This window comes from Scyliorhinus canicula, chromosome 24 (assembly GCF_902713615.1).
Source record: "Scyliorhinus canicula chromosome 24, sScyCan1.1, whole genome shotgun sequence".
Lineage (NCBI taxonomy): Eukaryota > Metazoa > Chordata > Chondrichthyes > Carcharhiniformes > Scyliorhinidae > Scyliorhinus > Scyliorhinus canicula.
Window position 1 is genome coordinate 7,042,565 of NC_052169.1, and position 21,214 is coordinate 7,063,778.

The 21,214-nt window shown below is 47.4% G+C and overlaps 1 protein-coding gene across 3 annotated transcripts in view; it reads right to left on the minus strand.

Moving 5' to 3' along the window:
- The window catches only part of tmem266 (transmembrane protein 266), a 154,595-nt gene that overhangs the window by 103,617 nt on the left and 29,764 nt on the right, over positions 1 to 21,214 (minus strand). For all 3 annotated transcript variants that reach the window (XM_038784437.1, XM_038784438.1, XM_038784436.1), the window contains one exon: positions 9,494 to 9,593. In XM_038784437.1, coding sequence (XP_038640365.1) covers positions 9,494 to 9,507 — 14 coding nt within the window. In that variant the 5' untranslated portion in view covers positions 9,508 to 9,593. The remainder of the gene's footprint in view (positions 1 to 9,493; positions 9,594 to 21,214) is intronic.

Consider the following 21,214-nt stretch of genomic DNA (forward strand, 5'->3'; position numbering starts at 1 on the left):
GAATGCAGTAGCATTCGAGCGACATAATCATTGCCCTCATTAGTGGTGTACATTAGGCTGGAGCTGGATATTCTGATGGGCACATCAACACCTGCCCACTCCATACAGTGACTCCATCTGGCCATCTGCTCTGAGAGCAGCCCAAGGCACATGACAACACACACTACCAGCTGAGCTAATAGGATGGGTTAAACACTCCCCGGCCTTCTTATCGACTGCTCAAAGACTACATCGCAGGCCAGGGAATCCATCCAGGGTAAGCAATCTCTCCGGGACACACTATTACTGTCGGACGGACTGCTGCTAGGGCGTACAATTAGTAAACAGCAGGCAAAATTCTCCTGGATACAAATTTACCCGCAAAGCGAGCGTTGGCCCAAACGGTATCCAATTAGTTCAGGGCAGGTAATCCATGTCGAAGGTACAAGCCCAGAGCAGCGAAGGTTATGGGAAGATTAATAGAGGTGCTCGAAAGCATGAGGGGCTTTGACAGGGTGCAGGAGGAGGATAAACTAGAGTCAGCAGCCAGAGCACAAAGATTTAAGATCATTCGCAAAAGGAACATGAGGAAAACTTTCCTTTTTGCGGAGCAGTGACAGGCGATGAAAGTGGATTCAATCCAACCTCCACAAAGGAATTGGACAAATGTTTGCAAAGGAGATATACTCAGCGCTATGGGAGTGCAACTAGTTGGGGTAGCTCTACCAAAGGGTTGGCACAGGGACGACGGGCTGAATGGCACCATTTTACAATTGTCTGAATTGCCACAGGGTAGGTGCTGTCTTCAGCTCGTCACAGCAGAGATTCTCTTCCTCGTGAAAGTGCATCCTTGGTGCCCAGGCTCTCCTGTTGCCATCTTGTTAATAGTTTATCTGATACACTTGTACACCAAATGTATAACAAATACTATAAATGGGTCTCCTCCGATTTTGGTACATTGACCGTCTGATTTTCATAGCTCCACATCAATTGTTAAGTTCCAAAAGTAATAATACAGCAAGAATTGAAAAGCGGGTCTTCATTACAACTTCAAGTTTATTGTGTCCAACAATCATTTCTCCATCAACACCACAGTGCTGGGCAGCACGGTGGCCTAGTGGTTAGCACAGCTGCCTCACGGCGCTGAGGTCCCAGGTTCGATCCCAGCTCTGCGCCGGAATGTGGCGACTAGGGGCTTTTCACAGTAACTTCATTGCACTGTTAATGTAAGACTACCTGTGACAATAAAAGATTATTTATTTTGATAGGAAAAGATCCTCTTTAACAATTTAACTGCTTCAAGCTAGCCCCATTTTTTGGTCAGACGGTCAGTTAATTGGTGGCTGCTATCAACCTACTTGGTCTTGCCAATCTCCCTGTTCTGTAGCATCTTTTCTCGGCTCGATATGTCAATCCATAGTCTGTTTTCACTGAGGCTTTTGGGAGAGTGCACATTCTCCCAAAGGGCTGGTACTGTTCCCCAGCGCCCTGTTCCATTCAAAACTCTAGTCAGGCTCCTCGATATAAAACATGCCGTATCTACAGCGTCCGCTAGGGCAAGTGTCACCATTGCCAATGTGCTTTTTACCACTCTTCTCTTTTTAGTTTCCCATGTCAAAGGGCAACATTTACCTTCCTCCCCCAGGAAACAAAAATGACAAAGCCTCCCACGTTCGAAAGGCCCTCATAGATGCGCCACGATAAACAATCAGCTTCAGTTGCCTATATCGCCTAGAGATGGGAATTTCAAAACACAATTCTCCAATTTTCGGAGTTCCTCTTATTCCATTTCAGAAACCGGCTTATCATTTTGTGAGGTCCTACCACGGATAATGGCTATGGGGGTTAATATTGTCCAGGTTTGTCGGCTTCAAAGAGACATAGATAGAATGCAGAGCTGGGCTGAGAAGTGGCAGATGGAGTTTAACCCTGACAAGTGTGAGGTTGTCCATTTTGGAAGGACAAATCTGAATGCGGAATACAGGGTTAATGGTAGGGTTCTTGGCAATGTGGAGGAGCAGAGAGATCTTGGGGTCTATGTTCATTGTTCTTTGAAAGTTGCCACTCAAGTGGATAGAGCTGTGAAGAAGGCCTATGGTGTGCTAGCGTTCATTAGCAGAGGGATTGAATTTAAGAGCCGTGAGGTGATGATGCAGCTGTACAAAACCTTGGTCAGGCCACATTTGGAGTACTGTGTGCAGTTCTGGTCACCTCATTTTAGGAAGGATGTGGAAGCTTTGGAAAAGGTGCAGAGGAGATTTACCAGGATGTTGCCTGGAATGGAGAGTAGGTCATACGAGGAAAGATTGAGGGTGCTGGGCCTTTTCTCATTGGAACGGAGAAGGATGAGGGGCGACTTAATAGAGGTTTATAAGATGATCAGGGGAATAGATAGAGTAGATAGTCAGAGACTTTTTCCCCGGGTGGAACACACCATTACAAGGGGACATAAATTTAAGATAAATGGTGGAAGATATAGAGGGGATGTCAGAGGTAGGTTCTTTACCCAGAGAGTAGTGGGGGCATGGAATGCACTGCCTGTGGTAGTAGTTGAGTCGGAAAATTTATGGACCTTCAAACGGCTATTGGATAGGTACTTGGATTAGGGTAGAATAAGGGAGTGTAGGTTAACTTCTTAAGGGCAGCACGGTAGCATTGTGGATAGCACAATTGCTTCACAGCTCCAGGGTCCCAAGTTCGATTTCGACTTGGGTCACTGTCTGTGTGGAGTCTGCACATCCTCCCCGTGACTGCGTGGGTTTCCTCCGGGTACTCCGGTTTCCTCCCACAGTCCAAAGATGTGCAGGTTGGGTGGATTGGCCATGACAAATTGTCCAAAATTCTATGATTAACCTAGGACAAAAGTTTGGCGCAACATCGTGGGCCGAAGGGCCTGTTCTGTGCTGTATATCTCTATCTCTATCTATCTATCTAAAGCTGCTGATGTAGAGTAACATGCAAACTCTGCCAAATTTCTAACCCAATGTACTTAAATGCATCAGAGGCTCGACTTCCAATCTTGAACTCTGTTCTAAACCCGTTAATAATAATATTTTCAAATTCGCTACCACCCCACAAAAAATCATCTCCCTGCATCATGAAGGTGCCTGAATATTTCCCTCCATGGTGACAGCACGTTACTGGGCAGCAAGGTAGCATTGTGGATTGCACAATAGCCTCACAGCTCCAGAGTCCCAGGTTAGGTCCCCGGCTGGGTCACTGCTGTGCGGAGTCTGCACATCCTCCCCGTGTGTGCGTGGGTTTCCTCCGGATGCTCCGGTTTCCTCCCACAGTCCAAAGATGTGCAGGTTAGGTGGATTGGCCATGCTAAATTACCCTTAGCGTCCAAAATTGCCCTTAGTGTGGGGTGGGGTTCTTGGGTTCTGGGGACAGGTTGGAGGTGTGGACCTTGGGTAGGGTGCTCTTTCCAAGAGCCGGTGCAGAGGCGATGGGCCGAATGGCCTCCTTCTGCACTGTAAATTCTATGATCTATGAATAAAACATTGCTGCTTTCAACTGAAGTCAGTCCAGCTTTAACAAAACCGACCTCACTGAGCAATACCAAACTCTGGAGGCATCGTTCAACCTGTTTTATGCTTTTTATTTAACTTCCAGAGAACCCCTTCTGTGTTTGGCCCCTCTTTCGGAGGGCGAAGAAAAATTTCTCTTTGAAGCTGATGTCTCTGTAATAAAGCAGCTTTAATATCTATCGACTTGCATTCCCAAGGATCTGGGGCTAAGAGAGCCAAGAAGATCTTCAAAATAACCGTTCCTGCCATAGCTGAATTTACCCTCACATCTTGTTCACCCAAGTTTTATTCAAAGCCTGGAGTGATCAGTCTGGCTCTGGCTCTATAAATTCCATCAGGAAGCACCATTTTAATGCATAGCCATCTACGAGATAAAACCCGTTGTCCCCTACTTGAAACGCCTGTAAATCACCAAATTTTTCTCAACTTTGCAGTTCTTGCTGTTTTCATCTTTTATTTATTGATCATCTAAGTTGTTGGTAGCCACTAAGGCATAAGGATCCTTCTTGCAAATGACCTTATTGCCCTTTCTTTATTTTTGCTTGATGGACATGAATTTTTAAGTCAAGCAGCAGAGTGAATGAGGAGTTCAAAAGGTTACAACAGAGAACACTCCGCTAGCTTTGGACACAAAACACTCAGACTTTTCGGCACGCGAGAGGTGGGGTGGGAATCGGTTCAATTGGTTGGCTGGTGGCCAATGATTTGGCCAAAAGGCCGTATTCTGCCCGGTAACAGGCGGTGATTGGATCCTACTCAAGGGAATGCTTTTCAGAGACCCAAGGAGCTCCGTTTGAATCCTGGACTCTCAAGGGAAGGACCTGCCCTTCTGTCCTCTCTCTCCGGAAAGGCTGTGAGTTGATATATTTCTGAACCTGCAGAAACCTGAATGAAACCAGTACAGGCTGTCAACAGAGACCTGGATATGAAGGCTTACTTTGAAGGGCAATCTGTTTAAGGACAACTATCTGAAACAAAGACTCTTTTCCCTTTTACTTACGATTTTCACCCACCTCCTCCCCTCTGTGTTTGTCTGTCTTGTGTTTGTGTGTGTGTGTGTGTGCGCGCAAGTTAAAGTGGGAATTAGGAATTGGTTAATAGTTAACCAGACGTATTCGCTGCAAATTTCATTATAGTTCCTGTTATAAATAAAAATAAATTGCATTTAAATTTACAAACCTGGTGACTGTATTTATCTTGTACATTCAAACAGTTTTTATATGTTGCTGTAGCCTGATCTGCTCTACCAACAATGGTTACATCTTTCCACTGACTGCCCCCTTCTGGCAATTATGTCAATCTAATGCTAACCATTGGCAGTTGTCCTTCAGATCATATGGCTTCATCCGGTTCATCAGAATTACTAGGTCCATCTTCAGATACCCTGTCAATTTCTGTGATCTGGTTCTCATAATAACGGGAACATGTGCATGAGTAGCACCTGTTTCCTCAGCACATTCAATAACCCCTTTTCCATCTGCAAACTTTTAACCTGTGCCCACTAATCTTGACAAGTGTACCCATGCTGTTTTACCATCTGTACCTATAACCTTTCTTGATCCTTTCCACTTGTTAAATCCATCTCTTACAGTATGCCATGTCTCCCTGTTCGAAAACAGTTTCCGCTGGGTGTACATTGTGCCTCTAAGCTCTCAGAATTGTTTGAGACTTCTGCTTCAAGGAATACTCTTCTGGCTGTGCCCAGGACCTTCAAATGCTCAGAAAAGGTGGGAGCTAATCATAGTCCCTTCCCAAGCTCGAGGTTGATCGTCCATGATTGATGGAATTTAGTGATTGCTACCAAATGCCAACTGATAAGGGCCGTGGCCCCCTACCATCTGTAGTGAATTCTTTGCATGGCGGCCCATGCTAAAGCCGAAGTTAATTTACAATCTGGCTTATCTGCCAAAATTTTATGAAACATTTCAACTATCACGGGAGGATTTCACTCGCACACCCTGGTACTTAATGGGTCTTCATAACTATTATGCTCATATTCACACAGAAAACCCAAAATGTATCGTCAGCAATCCCCCCCCCCCCCCCCCGCCATTTTCAGCGAGGAACATTGCCGGTGGCCCCAGTCCGGTCCCTATCCATTTTTCCATTATCTGTTCCACAATAATTTTATTTTCTTTACTGCATATAATCGTCGACTGACTAAACTGCGTTGCAACGTCTACAAAGCGTAAAATTAAAATGTTCTTTTCTTTATCTCGCACCTTAAGATCCATAGCCACAATTTCATTATAATCTTTCACTAAGGGCAAATCGCTGCGGTCTTCTTCTATATTTCTTACATATATCACATCTATTGCTTATCTGTTCTCTAAGTTTGGTGTGTTTTTCATCTCTTATAACCGCATCGCTAAGCAAAATTTTTTTTTTCTGTTTTTTAAATTTAGAGTACCCAACTATTTTTTTTGCCAATTAAGGGGCAATTTAGTGTGGCCAATCCGCCTACCCTGCACATCTTTTTGAGTTGTGATGGTGAGACCCAAGCAGACACGGGGAGAATGTGCAAACTCCACACGGACAGTGACCGGGGGCCGGGATCGAACCCGGGTCCTCGGTGCCGTGAGGCAGCAGTGCTAACCACTGCGCCACCATGTCGCCCTCACTGAGCAAAATAGTTTACCCTTGGGAAGACCAATGGGGAAATAGCCGATACACCTTTAACGCAATCAACTTTGTTTTCTAGACTCCTTTTCTCTGATGCCAACAGTACTTCCTTAATTTCTTTACAAGAAAAATTAGATTCATTCACGGGATACAATTTACACAGTCTGAACACCATTGTAAGTCCACAGTTTTTCCAAATACAATGGCTTTGTCGTTTCGATATCAAGTTTCATGTGCTTCCTTCATCGATGGTCAGCTCAATAATAAAGGCATTTTGCAGGATACGACATCCCTGGTAATATAATTATCCTTTCTGGTGATTTTACAAGGAATCACTACTCTTTTCAGTGATTTAAGCGTATGATTTGTTTTTAATTTTAAATTTAGAGTACCCAATTATTTTTTCCAATTAAGGGGCAATTTAGCGTGGCCAATCCGCCTACCCTGCACATCTTTGGGTTGGAGGGGTGAAACCCACGCAGACACAGGGAGAATGTGCAAACTCCACACAGACAGTGACCCAGGGCCGGAATTCGAACCCGGGTCCTCAGTGCCGTAGGCAGCAATACTAACCACTGTGCCACCATGCTGCCCGATTAATTGGAAAAAAATTGGGTACTCTAACTTTATTTTTAAAAAGTTATCCCTTTTGTAAATCTTATCCATGAAAGTTAACCACGTATCCAAACCTTCATCGGAGTCTAAATGCACCCGCCCCCATTATGAAAATATCTTATTTTGCTTTTAAGAGAAGTGCCAAGCCCATTCCTTGTTTTTCTTCGACAAGGACATAACCCATGTCCACATGGTAACTTCATTCTTCCATTGGCCACAGAGTTGACATAGGCTGGGTCGTCAGATCCCCCGGAGGAGGACAAGGGCAGCAGGAGCGTGGGAAAGAGTGTGACAAACTCCGGAATTCCCTCACTAATCCTCCCTACCCCTCTAAATCCCTCCTCCTTTAAGATGTTCCTTAAGACCTAACCTTGAACCAAGCTTTTTCTCACCTGTCCTCATATCTCTTTATGGTGGCTCCGTGTGAAAAGAGTATCTCTGTGTAAAACCTTGGAGATATTTTACTACATGGGAAGCAGGGGTGACACAGTGGTTAGCACTGCTACCTCACAACGCCAGGGATCCGCGTTTGATTCCGGCCTCGGGTGACTGTCTGTGCGGAGTCTGCACGTTCTCCCCGTGTGTGCGTGGGTTTCCTCCGGGTGCTCCGGTTTCCTCCCACAGGCCAAAGATGTGCAGGTTAGGTGGATTGGCCGTGCTAAATTGCCCCTTAGGGTGGGGTTGCAGGACTAGGACAGGGGTTTGGGCACGGGTGGTGCGATCATTCGAAGGTTCGGTGCCATCTCGATGGGCCAAATGGTCACCTTCAGCACTATAAGAGATCTCTGATATAATAAATGTAAGTTGTATCATTTAATTTACCATGAGCAACAGGTAGTATAAAAGTTTCCTTTCATAACCTATCATTTTAGTCTCTCTCTAATTGTTAGCCTGAACATTTTATAAGTGAGCTTGCTTCTTTATTCTTTCATATCTTTGACCTCTGCTAGGCTATTCCAGAGGGCAGTTAAGTCAATCACATTGCTGTGGAGTCGCATGTAGGCCAGACAGAGTAACAGCGGCAGATTTCCTTTCCCAAAGGGGACATTCGTGAACCAACAAGCAATGGTATTTGCATGGCCAACATCACTGAGAGAACGCAACGCAAACTGGAGGAACAACATCTCATCTTCTGGTTGGCCAGGCTACAGCCTTCCGGCCTGAACATCGAATTCAACAACTTCAGATGATCAGCCCCACCTCGACCCATTTGTTTTCAATTCATTTAACTGTCTTTTACCAAATCTTTCTTTCTTAATATACATTTAATTTCCTCCCCCCCCCCCCAATCTTGTCCACCTTTCCTGCACCTTTCTCCTCTTTGCTTCCCCCTTCCCCTCTCCCCACACCTACAGTTCATCCTCTGATGTTAGTTTCTCTGCTGTTTGACCTTTCACATCTTTTGTCCTCTCTGGGGACGGCCATTAACACTCTTTCCCCTTGGTATCTGTGGCCATTAGCACCCGGTTTCCCTGGGTTTCTGTGGCTGTGACTCATCTTTCATTCTCACTCCACAGTATAAATATTTCCCACTCTCTCTGTCTGTTAGCTTTGACAAAGAGTCATCGGACTCGAAACGTTAGCTCTTTCCTCTCCCGACAGATGCTGCCAGACCTGCTGAGATTTTCCAGCATTTTCTCTTTCGTTTCAGATTCCAGCATCCGCAGTAATTTGCTTTTCGTCACTGAGAGAATATTAACTGAATTTAAAATTCCCACAGCTGCTGTGGTGGGAGTTGAACCCACGGTCCCAGAGTGTTAGCCTGGGCCTCCACTCCTGTGACATTACCTGTGCAAACTTTACTATCTCCCCAGGCTGAAGCTGAAGGGGCTTCTCATTTAGAATTTTGAATTTTGAACAGTACAGCACAGAACAGGCCCTTCGGCCCTCGATGTTGTGCCGAGCAATGATCACCCTACTTAAACCCACGTAACCCGTATACCCGTAACCCAACAATCCCCCCATTAACCTTACACTACGGGCAATTTAGCATGGCCAATCCGCCTAACCCGCACATCTTTGGACTGTGGGAGGAAACCGGAGCACCCGGAGGAAACCCACGCACACACGGGGAGGACGTGCAGACTCCACACAGACAGTGACCCAGCCGGGAATCGAACCTGGGACCCTGGAGCTGTGAAGCATTGATGCTAACCACCATGCTACCGTGAGGCCCCTTAAATTTAAAATTATAATTTTTTCTAATTCAAAAAAATTCCCAATTAGGGTGTAATTTTAGTGCGGTCAATCCACCTACCCTGCACATCTTTGGGTTTTGGGGGTGAGACGCACGCAAACACGGGGAGAATGTGCAAACTCCACCGGGACAGTGACCCAGAGCCAGGATCGAACCCGGGTCCTCGGCGCCGGGAGGCAGCAGTGCTAACCATTGCGCCACTGTGCCGCACCCCCCCCCCCCCTCCCGAAGGTGCTTTACAGCACCTAGTAGACACTGGTCCAGTTTCAAGCTGGTCGGGTACACCGCCACTCCCCCCCCCCCTTGCTCAATTCAATTATCCTCAATCACACAATGAATCAATCTCTTTTCGATCTCTTGCTCAATTGAAAATGTTGCGCTTCGTGCTATCCTATGCAACAGTGCAGGTAACTCAATTGCCAAATACTCCTTTAGGAACCCGCGCGCAAAGTAATGGAAGTTAATGACTTTCTGGTAATTACTGAGCACTCTGGAGGCGGATGTGCAGCCAGATGTTATCAAGGTCAAGATGATTATTGGTCACACTTACTGATTGTTTGCCATGTGGAGAGATGCAGCCTCAGCAATAGCGTCTTAAACCTCCAGCAGGGTATATCGAAGTCTCATCTCATCTCTTCCAATTCTCATTCCTATAAGAGAAGAAAAGTGGTGATTTTTTTTTTTCCCCCCGCTAGGTTTCTTTCTTGTTAACATAGAACATACAGCGCAGAAGGAGTTCATTCGGAGGAAACCCACACAGACACGTGGAGAATGTGCAGACTCCGCACAGACAGTGACCCAGCGGGGAATCGAACCTGGGACCCTGAAGCCACAGTGCTATCCACTTGTGCTACCGTGCTGCCCCTTAAATTGAAGAAGGAAAGTCTCGAGCTGGACGTCAGAAAGAACGTCCCTGTTTTACTTCAAAACAGTTCCGTGCCATCTTTTACACCGACCCAAGAGGGCGGAGGAGATGCGGGTTTAATACGTCGTCTAAAACCTCCTGCCACACACAAGGCTTGCGGCCACCTCATTCAGCACAGACTCGGGGAGCAAATCGAGATCTTGCTATTCTGCATTGCTCAGTGTCACTAGGCAGGGACAGGCCAAGGGAGCCACACGTAATTATGTTCCTCAGTCCCGGCTGAATCAGGAGGTTGTATGTCCATGTCCCATTGACCTGGGCCCATAATGTGGGCGCGCAGCACTGCAGGAGTGCTGCACTGCCAGAGGTGCCATCTTTCAGATGCGTCATGCAAACCTAATCATGTGTTTATTTCCCCCTTTATTCCTGCATCGCACACAAGGCCAACATTTTCTGCCCATCTCTAATTGCCCTTGAACTGATCGGCTTACGCAGCGACTTCAGGGGGCAGTTCAGAGCCAACCACATTGCTGTGGGTCTGGAGTCACATGTAGGCCAGACCGGGTAAGGACGGCAGATTTCCTTCCCTAAAGGACATTAGTGAACCAGATGGGGTTTTTCAGCCATGTGGTCACCATCACTGAGACCAGCTTTCAATTCGAGACTTTACTGAAATTAAATTCCATTACCTGTCATGGTGTTAGCCTGAGTCCCCAGATCACTACTTGTGTCACCACTACACCACCACCTTCCAGAGAATACCTATAGCTACAGTGCAGGAGGAGACTATTTGGCCCATTAGGTCTGCACCGCCCCTCTGAAAGGGCACCCTACCCAGGCCCACTTCCCCGCTCCTTCCTCGTTAACCCCTCCTAACCGTTGGACACTAAGGAGCAATGTAGCGTGGCCAATCCACCTATCCTGCACATCTTTGGACTGTGGGAGGGAACTGCGGCACCCGGAGGAAACCCACGCAGACACAGGGAGGAGGTGCAAACTCCACACAAAGTCACTCAAGGTAGGAAGCGGACCCTGGTCCCTGGTGCTGTGAGGCAACAGCGCTAACCACTGTGCCACCCTAACTCTCCAGTTAGTCCATCCCCTGAAGGGGTCATAAAATATCCAACGGTACTTTTCGAGGATGAACAGGGGAAACTATGCCAGAGTTTCTGGTTAATATTTACATCTGAACCGACGCCACCTAACAGGGCATGTATATCATATGATGCATTATTGCTTGGGGCGCCTTGGCCGGTGTCAATTAGCTGCTGCCTTTCCCCACACTGCTACACTGGTTACACTAGATGCTGGGAAGTACGTGCAGAGGGACAGTGAGATGTGCTGCGTAAATGCAAATTCTCTCCTCTTCCTTAACTGCAAGATCGTCATCAAGGTGAGATTTGTGTACCAGGCTCCAGGTGGCAACCCCAGCATCACTCTTAGCCCGGCACTCACCCCTGCACACAGTCGGCGCGATGCTTCCCCCAGTTGATCAGCCCACTGATAGCCACTGAGGAGGCTCAGACACGAATAATGGCCAGTTGAGGGAAGGTAACTCGGCGGGGAGGTCAGTGGGAGGCGGGAAGGAGAGGATTGGGCGAGCGGGAGATTGGAACAGGTGCCCAATGAGTGCCCAATGAAATCGACAGGAAATCCAATTCCCCCAGAGTGACTGCCCCCCCCCCCCCCCCCCCACCCCCCGACCCCCCAGATGATTAGCACAACCAGGGATGGAGAATAAATGCTGCCGATGTCTCGCCCTTGAGGGAAAATGATCTTCTTGGCCCAGATTTCAATTTTATTTAATGCTCATTACTGTAAGTCAAATATCCTGATAGCTAACCCCACAGGAGCTTTCTGAACTATCCACCATACCTTACTGGCCACTAATTCACATAATCCAAATGTATTTATAGCAGTCAGTGATTCTTATTAAATGATGTGGCTACAGTTTAAAATAATCAATAGTCAACTCTCTCCCATGGAGATCAGAAGAGCTTCAAACGTCCATTTGCTCGCTGCATTCTGTGAGTGGAATTAACAAAGTGATTTCGCAGGAAAATGGTGCTTTGGTTACAGATTTTGATCTTGTATAGGACCTTCCTCATCCGCATGAAATTGCTCCAGAATAATGCTGTAACAGGCCATTCGGTCCATCAAGTCTGTGTGCAGTTGTCTTCCTCTGCACTAATCTTACGCCTAACTTCAAAATTCCAGCACACATTCAGACGTCTCTTCCAAGGGTTTCATTCCGCCAAGTCCTATCTTGCTCCTATGATCTTCGCCACCTGTCCCTGTTCCTCACCACTCCTCCTGCTGTCACGCCCCTGCATTATGGAGCTCCTTCCCAAAACCCTTCTCCATTTGTTACATTGTTCCCCAAAGTCAAGAGATCTCCTGGAATCCATCTCTTTGACCATGCCTCCGTTTATCTCTTCAAACTCCTACCTCTGCTTTTCCGCCTCTTTGGTAGCAAACTAGGGGGTGTTGTTGTGCGGTGGCAGTGTCCCTACCTCTGAGACAGGAGTGGTGGGTTCAAGACCCACAGGAGGACACGTTGGCCATGGAAGGAGTGTCCATGATGTTCATCACGCGGTTCATTCACTGGGCTGATAATTGGCCCAGGAATCCTTCCTCCACCTCCCCTCTATTCCCCGTCACCCCTCCCCCACCAAAAAAAGTTGGGGGGGGGGGGCTAGGGAAGTGCAGGCATAGATTTTGATTTGATTTACTGTCAGGTGTACCGAGGTACAGTGAAAAGTATTGTTCTGCGTACAGTCCAGACAGATCGTTCCATACATGAAAAAAACATAGGACATATATAAATACACAATGTAAATATATAGATACAGACATCAGGTGAAGCATACGGAAGGTAGTGTTACTCAGAAGAGATGTGGGGAGAGTGTTGTGCTATGTACTCTGGGATAACACAGGCTGAAACTCGATGCAGCTTTGACCAAAAGATACTCTAGGCTTTGAAGTAAGTTCAATGTGATTTATTGAACCATCAGCACAGTTCTCTATGAGTTCAACTCTCCTGCTAATCTTGCTATAGTAACTCAGTCTAACTAACCAGTCTGCTCTAAGCCACGTGGTGGGTGTGATGCTTCTGATCTGCCCCTGTCCTACTCTCTAAGTGTCGCCTGTGGAAAGAGACAGAGCATGTGTGCCCTGTCCTAATATATGTGTTGTTAATGCCCCCTTGTGGTAGTGTCACCACTGGGTGTCTTGACTGCCCATTGGTCGTGTCCTATTCTATGTGTTCATGAGCTGTATGTCTGCATGTCATGATGTCTCTGGTGCTCCCTCTAGTGTTTACTTAGTCGTAGTGAATTTACATTAACCCCTTGTGTATTTACAGTGATGCATATCACCACAGAGAGATCAGTTCAGTCTATAAGAGGATCATTCAGGAGCCTGGTAACAGCGGGGAAGAAGCTGTTTTTGAACCTGTTAGTGCGTGTTCTCAGACTTTAGCATGTCCTGCCCGCCCGATGGTAAATACGCTTAAACAAAAAAAAAGCAGTATACTCTCCAGTCTATGAGTTACCTAATGCAAAGGCCAAGTACTGGAGATCTGAAACAAGGAGAGAAAATGCTGGGAAACACTTGAGCAGTTTACACAGCATCTATGGAAAGAGAGGTACACGGAAATGTATCAGATTGATGACTAGCGCCCTTGATGAAGGGTCACCCAGTATTTACTTAACAGCAATGCACTCTAAAAAGTGTCCTCACTACTCGGGCTGTTATCCTGTGATAACTCCATCTCTAAGTTAGAAGGTGTGTTAAGAATGCAAAACTGGGAAACGTGCAATGCCATTGATTCGCTTTAATCTATGCAAGTGAAGTCAGTGAGATTGGCCGGACAGGGGTTACTGCGGAGTGCCAAATGACACTATTTCAGCCAATGGGATCGGACGGGGTGGGGGGGGGGGGGGGGGGGGGGGGGGAGTTTTTGGCGTTGCAGCAAAAAACAACGTTTATTTGCAGAGTCTACTTGAAGAGATTCTCGACAAACAGAACTTGGGAAGGAAACTACAGCAAAGTCTCCCCAGTAAAGCTGGATGACTTCTCCAGAAAGATGCAGTGAGTGGAGGATTGTTGCAAAACGCAAATGATCCGCATGAAATCAATTGTAGTTAATATCGGTGCAGACCCCACAATCTGAATGGGGGGAGACTTTGGGATTAGCCGATACAGAGGGATCTGGGTGTCCTCGTGCATCAGTCACAGAAAACGAGCAATGCCGGTGCAGTAGGTAATAAGGATAGCAAATGGAATGTTGGCATTTATAGCAAAAGGAATTGAGTATAAAGATAAGGAAGCGTTGTTGCAACTATACAAGGCCGAGGTAAGACCGCACCTGGGGTATTGGGCACAGTTTTGATCCCCTTATTTGATGAAAGGTGTAGTGGCTTTGGAGGAAGTTCAGAGGAGGTTCACTCGGCTGATTCCAGAGATGAGGGGTTTGTCGTATGAGGAGAGATTGAACAGTTTAGGCCGATAATTTCTCAAATTTAGAAGAATGAGGGAAGATCTAATTGAGGTATACAAGATGATAAAAGGTCTGGATAAAGTAGACGTGGAGCTGATGCTTCCTCTTGTGGGGCATTCTAAAATGAGAGGTCATAATCTTAGAATAAGAGGTAGCAAATTTAAAACAGATTTGAGGAAAAACTACTTCTCCCGAAGGGTTGTGAATCTGTGGAATTCACTACCCCAGAGTGCGGTGGATGCTGGGGACAGTGAGTAAATTTAAGGGGGAGTTAGACAGATTATTAATTGGTAATGGGTTGAAGGGTTATGGAGAACGGGCAGGATGGTGGAGTTGATGCCAGGATGGGATCAGCCATGATCACATTGAGGGTGTCAGGCTCGGGAGGCTAAATTGCCGACTCCCGCTCCTAGGTCATGTGTTCTAGGGAGGAGATGTTCTGGCTGATTTTGCAATCCAGCTCTTGGCTGTAACATTGTAGGGAGCAGATGAGGGTCATATCAGCCATGAGGGACTGGTTTAGCTCACTGGGCTAAATCACTGGCTTTTAAAGCAGACCAAGCAGGCCAGCAGCACGGTTCGATTCCTGTACCAGCTTCCTCGAACAGGTGCCGGAATGTGGCGACTAGGGGCTTTTCACGGTAACTTCATTGAAGCCTACTCGTGACGATAAGCGATTTTCATTTTCATTTTTCAGGATAGAATGGTGGAGCAGTCCGATGGGCCGAATGGCCTAATTCTGCTCCCATATCTTGTGCACTTACGTGACTGACAAGGAAACTGGGAAGCCACCTCCATTTTGGGGGGAATGCTGGTATTTTTACAGGCAGTCTCTGATTACAGAATGATCATAGGGTAGAAGAGATCTGGAGAGAAGGACCTTAAAGGCGGAAATTGGTTGGAGATTGCTTGGAATTATTTTTTCTGCGTTAAAATAAATTTCTGAATCACTTACACAATGAAAGCAGTAAAAACAAAACCCATCCCCATTCATCGAACAAATATAAACATTCGCACTAAGTCAAACTTTTTGAAATATTGTCATTGTTTAATTTATGCTCTCGGTATATTCTTAATGGTTGGAACTGCTACGTATCGTTTATTTTGCTGTGACTGAGAGAACGCTGCAGCAATCAACAAAATTAAAATGATTAAAAACCTTTGGAAAGAATGCAGGAAAGGTGTGATTTAAAGTCTTGGACTTCCGCAAGTTTATTTAGGCAGAAGCTTTTAGTGACATTAATTGTAGTGGCGGAAATGTTTATTTGAGAAAGGGTGGGGGGTGGGGGGGGAGGGAAATCAAATCACTTTAATCTTTCATATTTTATGGGTTGCACTTTGTGAGGACAAAGCGCTACCTTGGAACCAATCAACAAAGAGTTTGGCCAAACAGCAGCGTTGTCAGCCGCGGGTTGGTTGGTCGCATTCACGCCTCTGAGTCGGTCATTTGCGAGTTCAGTTTGTTCACCAGACTCTAAGCTGACACTCCTTGGAGGGAATGCTGTTGTGCCGCATTTCTGGCTATTTTGAAGGAGAAAGGGAATTTTTCCCTACGGCCGGGGCCAATGTTTATCGGATTAGCAGGCGCCGGGATCGACTCCGCTGTCTAACGGCACTCTGTTTTGTTTTTGTTCCCCGGCGGGGAAGGCCCCGCCGACGCCACACTTAGCCGCATTTCCGACGAGCGTGCAGGAAGAAATGGTGTCCCGATCTCTCGTCCCCCGGAACCCTCCCGCATACGTACAGCGCACCCCGGGCCTCGATTCCCGGCATGAGCTAAATGCCACCTGGGTATCTTGGCAGTGACAGTCTGGCACCTTGTTAGTGCCACCTGGACATCTTGCCATTGCTGGGGTGCCAGGTTGGCAGTGCCAAGGTGCCCAGTATTATATTACGATATGTAATATATTTATTACTCTCTTAATCAAACTGAGTTGTGAAATTAGAGCCGTAATCTTCCAGTAAGGATTAAGTAATTTATTGAGTAATACAAACTGATCTCGTGAGTTCTTTTTACTGAACACTAAACTAGTAAAACAAATAAACAACTGTAGAATATTAACTATTAAATAAGTAGATATAAAAACTTTGGTAACGAATAACTTCTTCCCACTAACTTTCTCACTTCTGTTCTCCCTGTAATCCTGACGCACACTCCTCTAAGAAAGGGCGGGTGAAACATTTATGTAGGTCCTGATGTGACGCTATCTGGTGTTCATCTGCCTGTACTTGCTCAACATAGTCTGATCATGTACTATTTAATACAGAGATGGAAAATGAAAATGAAAAAATGAAAATCGCTTATTGTCACAAGTAGGCTTCAATAACGTTACTGTGAAAAGCCCCTAGTCGCCACATTCCAGCACCTATTTGGGGAGGCTGGTACGGGAATTGAACTGTGCTGCTGGCCTGCCTTGGTCTGCTTTGAAAGCCAGCGATTTAGCCCAGTGTGCTAAACCAGCCCCATCACTACACCCAGGTGGCACCAATGGTGCCAGGGGTACCACCTTGACTGGAGGCCGACCACCCGTGAGCCTCCGAATTCCCCCCAGTTGCCGTTCCACATGGTTCCCGTTTGTGGGGGCCAGTGCAAAACAGTGCCCGGCTGGCGTCTCTTTGGCGAGCGTATTAGATCCCGGGAACCGGTTAGATATGGCGTCAGCATAGCTAAAAGAGTTGCTAAACTCACTTAACTATACCAGTCTGGATCCCATCTACTGTGGGCAGGATCCAGATCCCAACACCCCGTGAGATATGGTTAGATCCCGCGAGGCGTAACGGCTGTCGGGAATCTCGGGAGAGGCCTGTCGCGGGATCTACCGGCCGCATCCCATCCCGATTCTGACAGGAGGCGGCCGTTAAATTGCGCCCATGGTCATTATCACTTTGATGTTTGTGGGAACTTGCTACGCACAAATTGGGTGCTGCATTTCCCTCGTCGTTGTTATCATTCAAAACTACTTCAGCGGCTGTAAAGCGCTTTGAAATGTTCTTGGAATGAAACATGCTACAAATAATGTAGCATTTTTTTTCCTCCCCAAATCTTTTCAATCTACAGGCTGAATTCCTCAAGCCGGCCATCCTTCAGACCGTCCTATCGTTTCAGGCAATGGGACCCTGCGTGAGAACCTCTCTGGCCACATCGAGGGCATCTAAAAACCCATCGTACAAGGTACACCCAGCTTCTGTCGCAACACGACGGACTTCCGACAGAAATTCAGCACCCATGGACCAGTTGAACCAGGAACATTCCTCGTCACAATGGACGTCTCGGCATTCTACACCAGCATCCCCCATGACGACGGCATTGCTGCACCAGCCTCAGTCCTCAACACCGACAACTGCCAATCTCCAGACGCAATTCTGCAACTCATCCGCTTCATTCTCGATCACAACGTCTTCACCTTCAACAACAAGTTCTTCATCCAGACGCACGGAACAGCCATGGGGACCAAATTCGCACCCCATTCCCTATGGACAAGCCCTCCGTATACACAGGATCTGCTCAGACGACGAGGAGCGTAACAGACATCTACAGACGCTGAAAGATGCCCTCGTATGAAGGGATATGGCACTCGACTCATCGCTCGACGGTTCCAACGCGCCACAGCAAAAAACTGCGCTGACCTCCTCAGAAGACAAACACGGGATACAACCGACAGACTACCCTTCATCATCCAGTACTTCCCCGGAGCGGAGAAACTACGACATCTTCTTCACAGCCTCCAACACGTCATCGATGAAGATGAACATCTTGCCAAGGTCATCCCCACACCCCCACTACTTGCCTTCAAACAACCGCGCAACCTCAAACAAACCATTGTTTGCAGCAAACTACCCAGCCTTCAGAACAGCGACCACGACACCACACAACCCTGCCATGGCAATCTCTGCAAGACATGCCAGATCATCGACATGGATACCACCATTACACGTGAGAACACCACCCACCAGGTACGCGGCATATAGTCGTGCGACTCGGCCAATGTTGTCTACCTCATACGCTGCAGGAAAGGATGTCCCGAAGCGTGGTACATTGGCGAGACCATGCAGACACTGTGACAACGAATGACCCTAACCCTAACCCTAACCCTAACCCTAACACCAATCACCAGGCAGGAATGTTCCCTTCCAGTCGGGGAACACTTCAGCAGTCAAGGCCATTCAGCCTCTGATCTCCGGGTAAGCGTTCTCCAAGGTGGCCTTCAGGACGCCCGACCACGCAGAATCGCCGAGCAGAAACTTATAGCCAAGTTCCGCACACATAAATACGGCCTCAACCGGGATCTTGGATTCATGTTGCATTATATTCATCCCCACCATCTGGCCTGGGCTTGCAAAATCCTACCAACTGTCCTGGCTTGAGACAATTCACACCTCTTTAACCTGGGGTTACCCCTATCTCTGATCTGTAAAGACTTGATTACCTGCAAATGCTCGCATTCTAAGCATTGGAGAAAAGAAAATTACTGCGGATGCTGGAATCTGAAACAAAAGGGAAAATGCTGGAAAATCTCAGCAAGTCTGGCAGCATCTGTAGGGAGAGAAAAGAGCTAACGTTTCGAGTCCGATGACTCTTTGACAAAGAGTTATCGGACTCGAAACGTTAGCTCTTTTCTCTCCTGACAGATGCTGCCTGACTTGCATTCTAAGCATTGTCTGGCATCTTTGAATTTGTCTATATATATGTTTCTGGAACATACCTCTCCGTTCACCTGAGGAAGGAGCTGCGCTCCGAAAGCTAGTGTTTGAAAGAAACATGTTGGACTTTAACCTGGTGTTGAAAGACTTCTTACTGTGCTCACCCCAGTCCAATGCCGGCATCTCCACATCCTCAGGGCGGAATATTGCTCCCTCCCCCGTGATAAAAGTTGTACGTCAATCGCCTGGGTTTAAAAAGCTCGCCCCACCGTGATAATGCACTAGCGGTGGGCTAAACAAGCTGGGAGCGGGGCTCCCACCCCTCAGCGTCTCACTCCATCCATCTACCATTGTACGTCTGCCATTCTGGGTGAAATACAATATTGGCTCCCTCAACCGTTTTGTGAGCAAATACTTCCCCGAGATGTATCTGAGCTGCATGGGCCAAGAAAGATCCCATCGTCATCTGCAATTACTTGGAGCTCGGAAAAGTGAATTGGTATCTGATGTTCTGCTTTTAGTTTTATAAACCACATACTCCATTCAAATCCCCTTGTAATCTAGCCCTCTCCCTCTCCGTAACTTCCTTCCGCTCTACAGCTCTCCGGGATCTCTCCGTTCCTCTCATTCCGGCTTCGTCAGCATCCTGGGTTTTCAGCGATCCATTGTTAGTGGCCAGGCCTTTGGCTGCATCGGAAGGAAGGTCATAATTCCCTCCCTAAACCCCTCCAGCTTTCGACCTGCCAGAAGGCAGCATGGTGGTACGGCCGTTAGGATAGCTGCCTCTCGGCGCCAGGGACCCCAGTTCGATTCCGGCCTCGGGTCACTGTCTGTGTGGAGTCTGCACATTCTCCCCGCATCGGCGTGGGTTTCCTCCGGGTGTTCCGGTTTGCTCCCACGAGTCTAAAGATGTCCTGGTTAGGTGGGGGTTACAGGGATAGGCGTAGGCAGGGTGCTCTTTCAGGGGGTCGGTGCCGACTTGACGGGCAGAATGGCCTCCTTCCGCACTGCATGAAGATGACCCTTCAAAACCTAGTTCTGTTACCAAGCATTTGGCGAATTTCCCTCAAATTCCCTTATGTGACTTGGTGTTAAATTTTGTCTGATGACACCGTGAAGTGTCTTGGGATGTTTCACGATGTTGGAGGTGGTATATAAATACATGTTGGTGTGTTGATAGTTTTTCAACAGTTTCCATATGGTGATATTCACTATTCATAGCTCCGATGTGTAGCATGAGAACACTTTGCTGAGCTAGGTGATTGCCAATCTGAATTTCGAAGATTTCAAGTGTATTGTCACTCTGGAGGGTTCTCTTATTCAGATCCTGATGCAACATGGTATTTCTGGCTACTCCTGTGGAACCTGAATTGTCAGATTATTGTTACTGAGACAGGAGATGCAATGAGAGAGAGAGAGAGAGAGAGAGAAAATGATCCTGTTTCCAGAATTAGCCTTTGTCGTTCAGTGGGGACACTGGGCAGCTTACATCAGAAGTGACGTTTGCAAAGTGTTCACCAGGAAGAGGGGCTGGGCAGAATCCATTCCCAAAGGAGCTGGTCGACGCAAGTAGTTTGGAGGCAATTTTGATTACTCCTTCCAGTCATCTCAGGCCAGCGGGTTTTGACTGGCCTCAGTACGCTCTGTGTGACTTTGAAATGAGCGCTAATGTTACAGGAACAAAATACTGTGGTTTGGCGGAAAGCTGAAATAAAACCTCAGCTCCTCAGACAGCGCCTGTGGAGAGAAAACCAGAGCTAGCGGTTCAAGTTGCTGACCTTTTGCCATTGACCTTTTTAATCCATTTTTTCTAATCCGCTATTTCAGGGCGGCACGGTCGCACAGTGGTTTTTACTGTTGCTTCACAGCGCCAGGGACCCGGGTTTAATTCCTGGCTTGGGTCACTGACTTTGTGGAGTCTGCACGTTCTCCCCGCGTGTGCGTGGGTTTCCTCGTGGTGCTCCGGTTTCCTCCCACAAGTCCCGAAAGACATGGGGCGGAATTCTCCGCTCCCGCGAAAAATCGAGAAGGCCGTCGTGAACTCGGCCGAGTTTCACGACGGCCTCGGAGGCCGCTCCTCTCACCTTATTCACCCTCACCCCGGGGACTAGGAGCGGCGCTCCGTTATTCTCGGCCACTGGGACTTGTCGCTGGCATCGAGGCCCGGCGCGCCGAGAATGACGCGGCGGCGGCACCTAATGACGTGAGCCGTGCATGCGCAGGTTGGCCGGCATCAACCCACGCATGCGCGGTTGCCGTCTTCC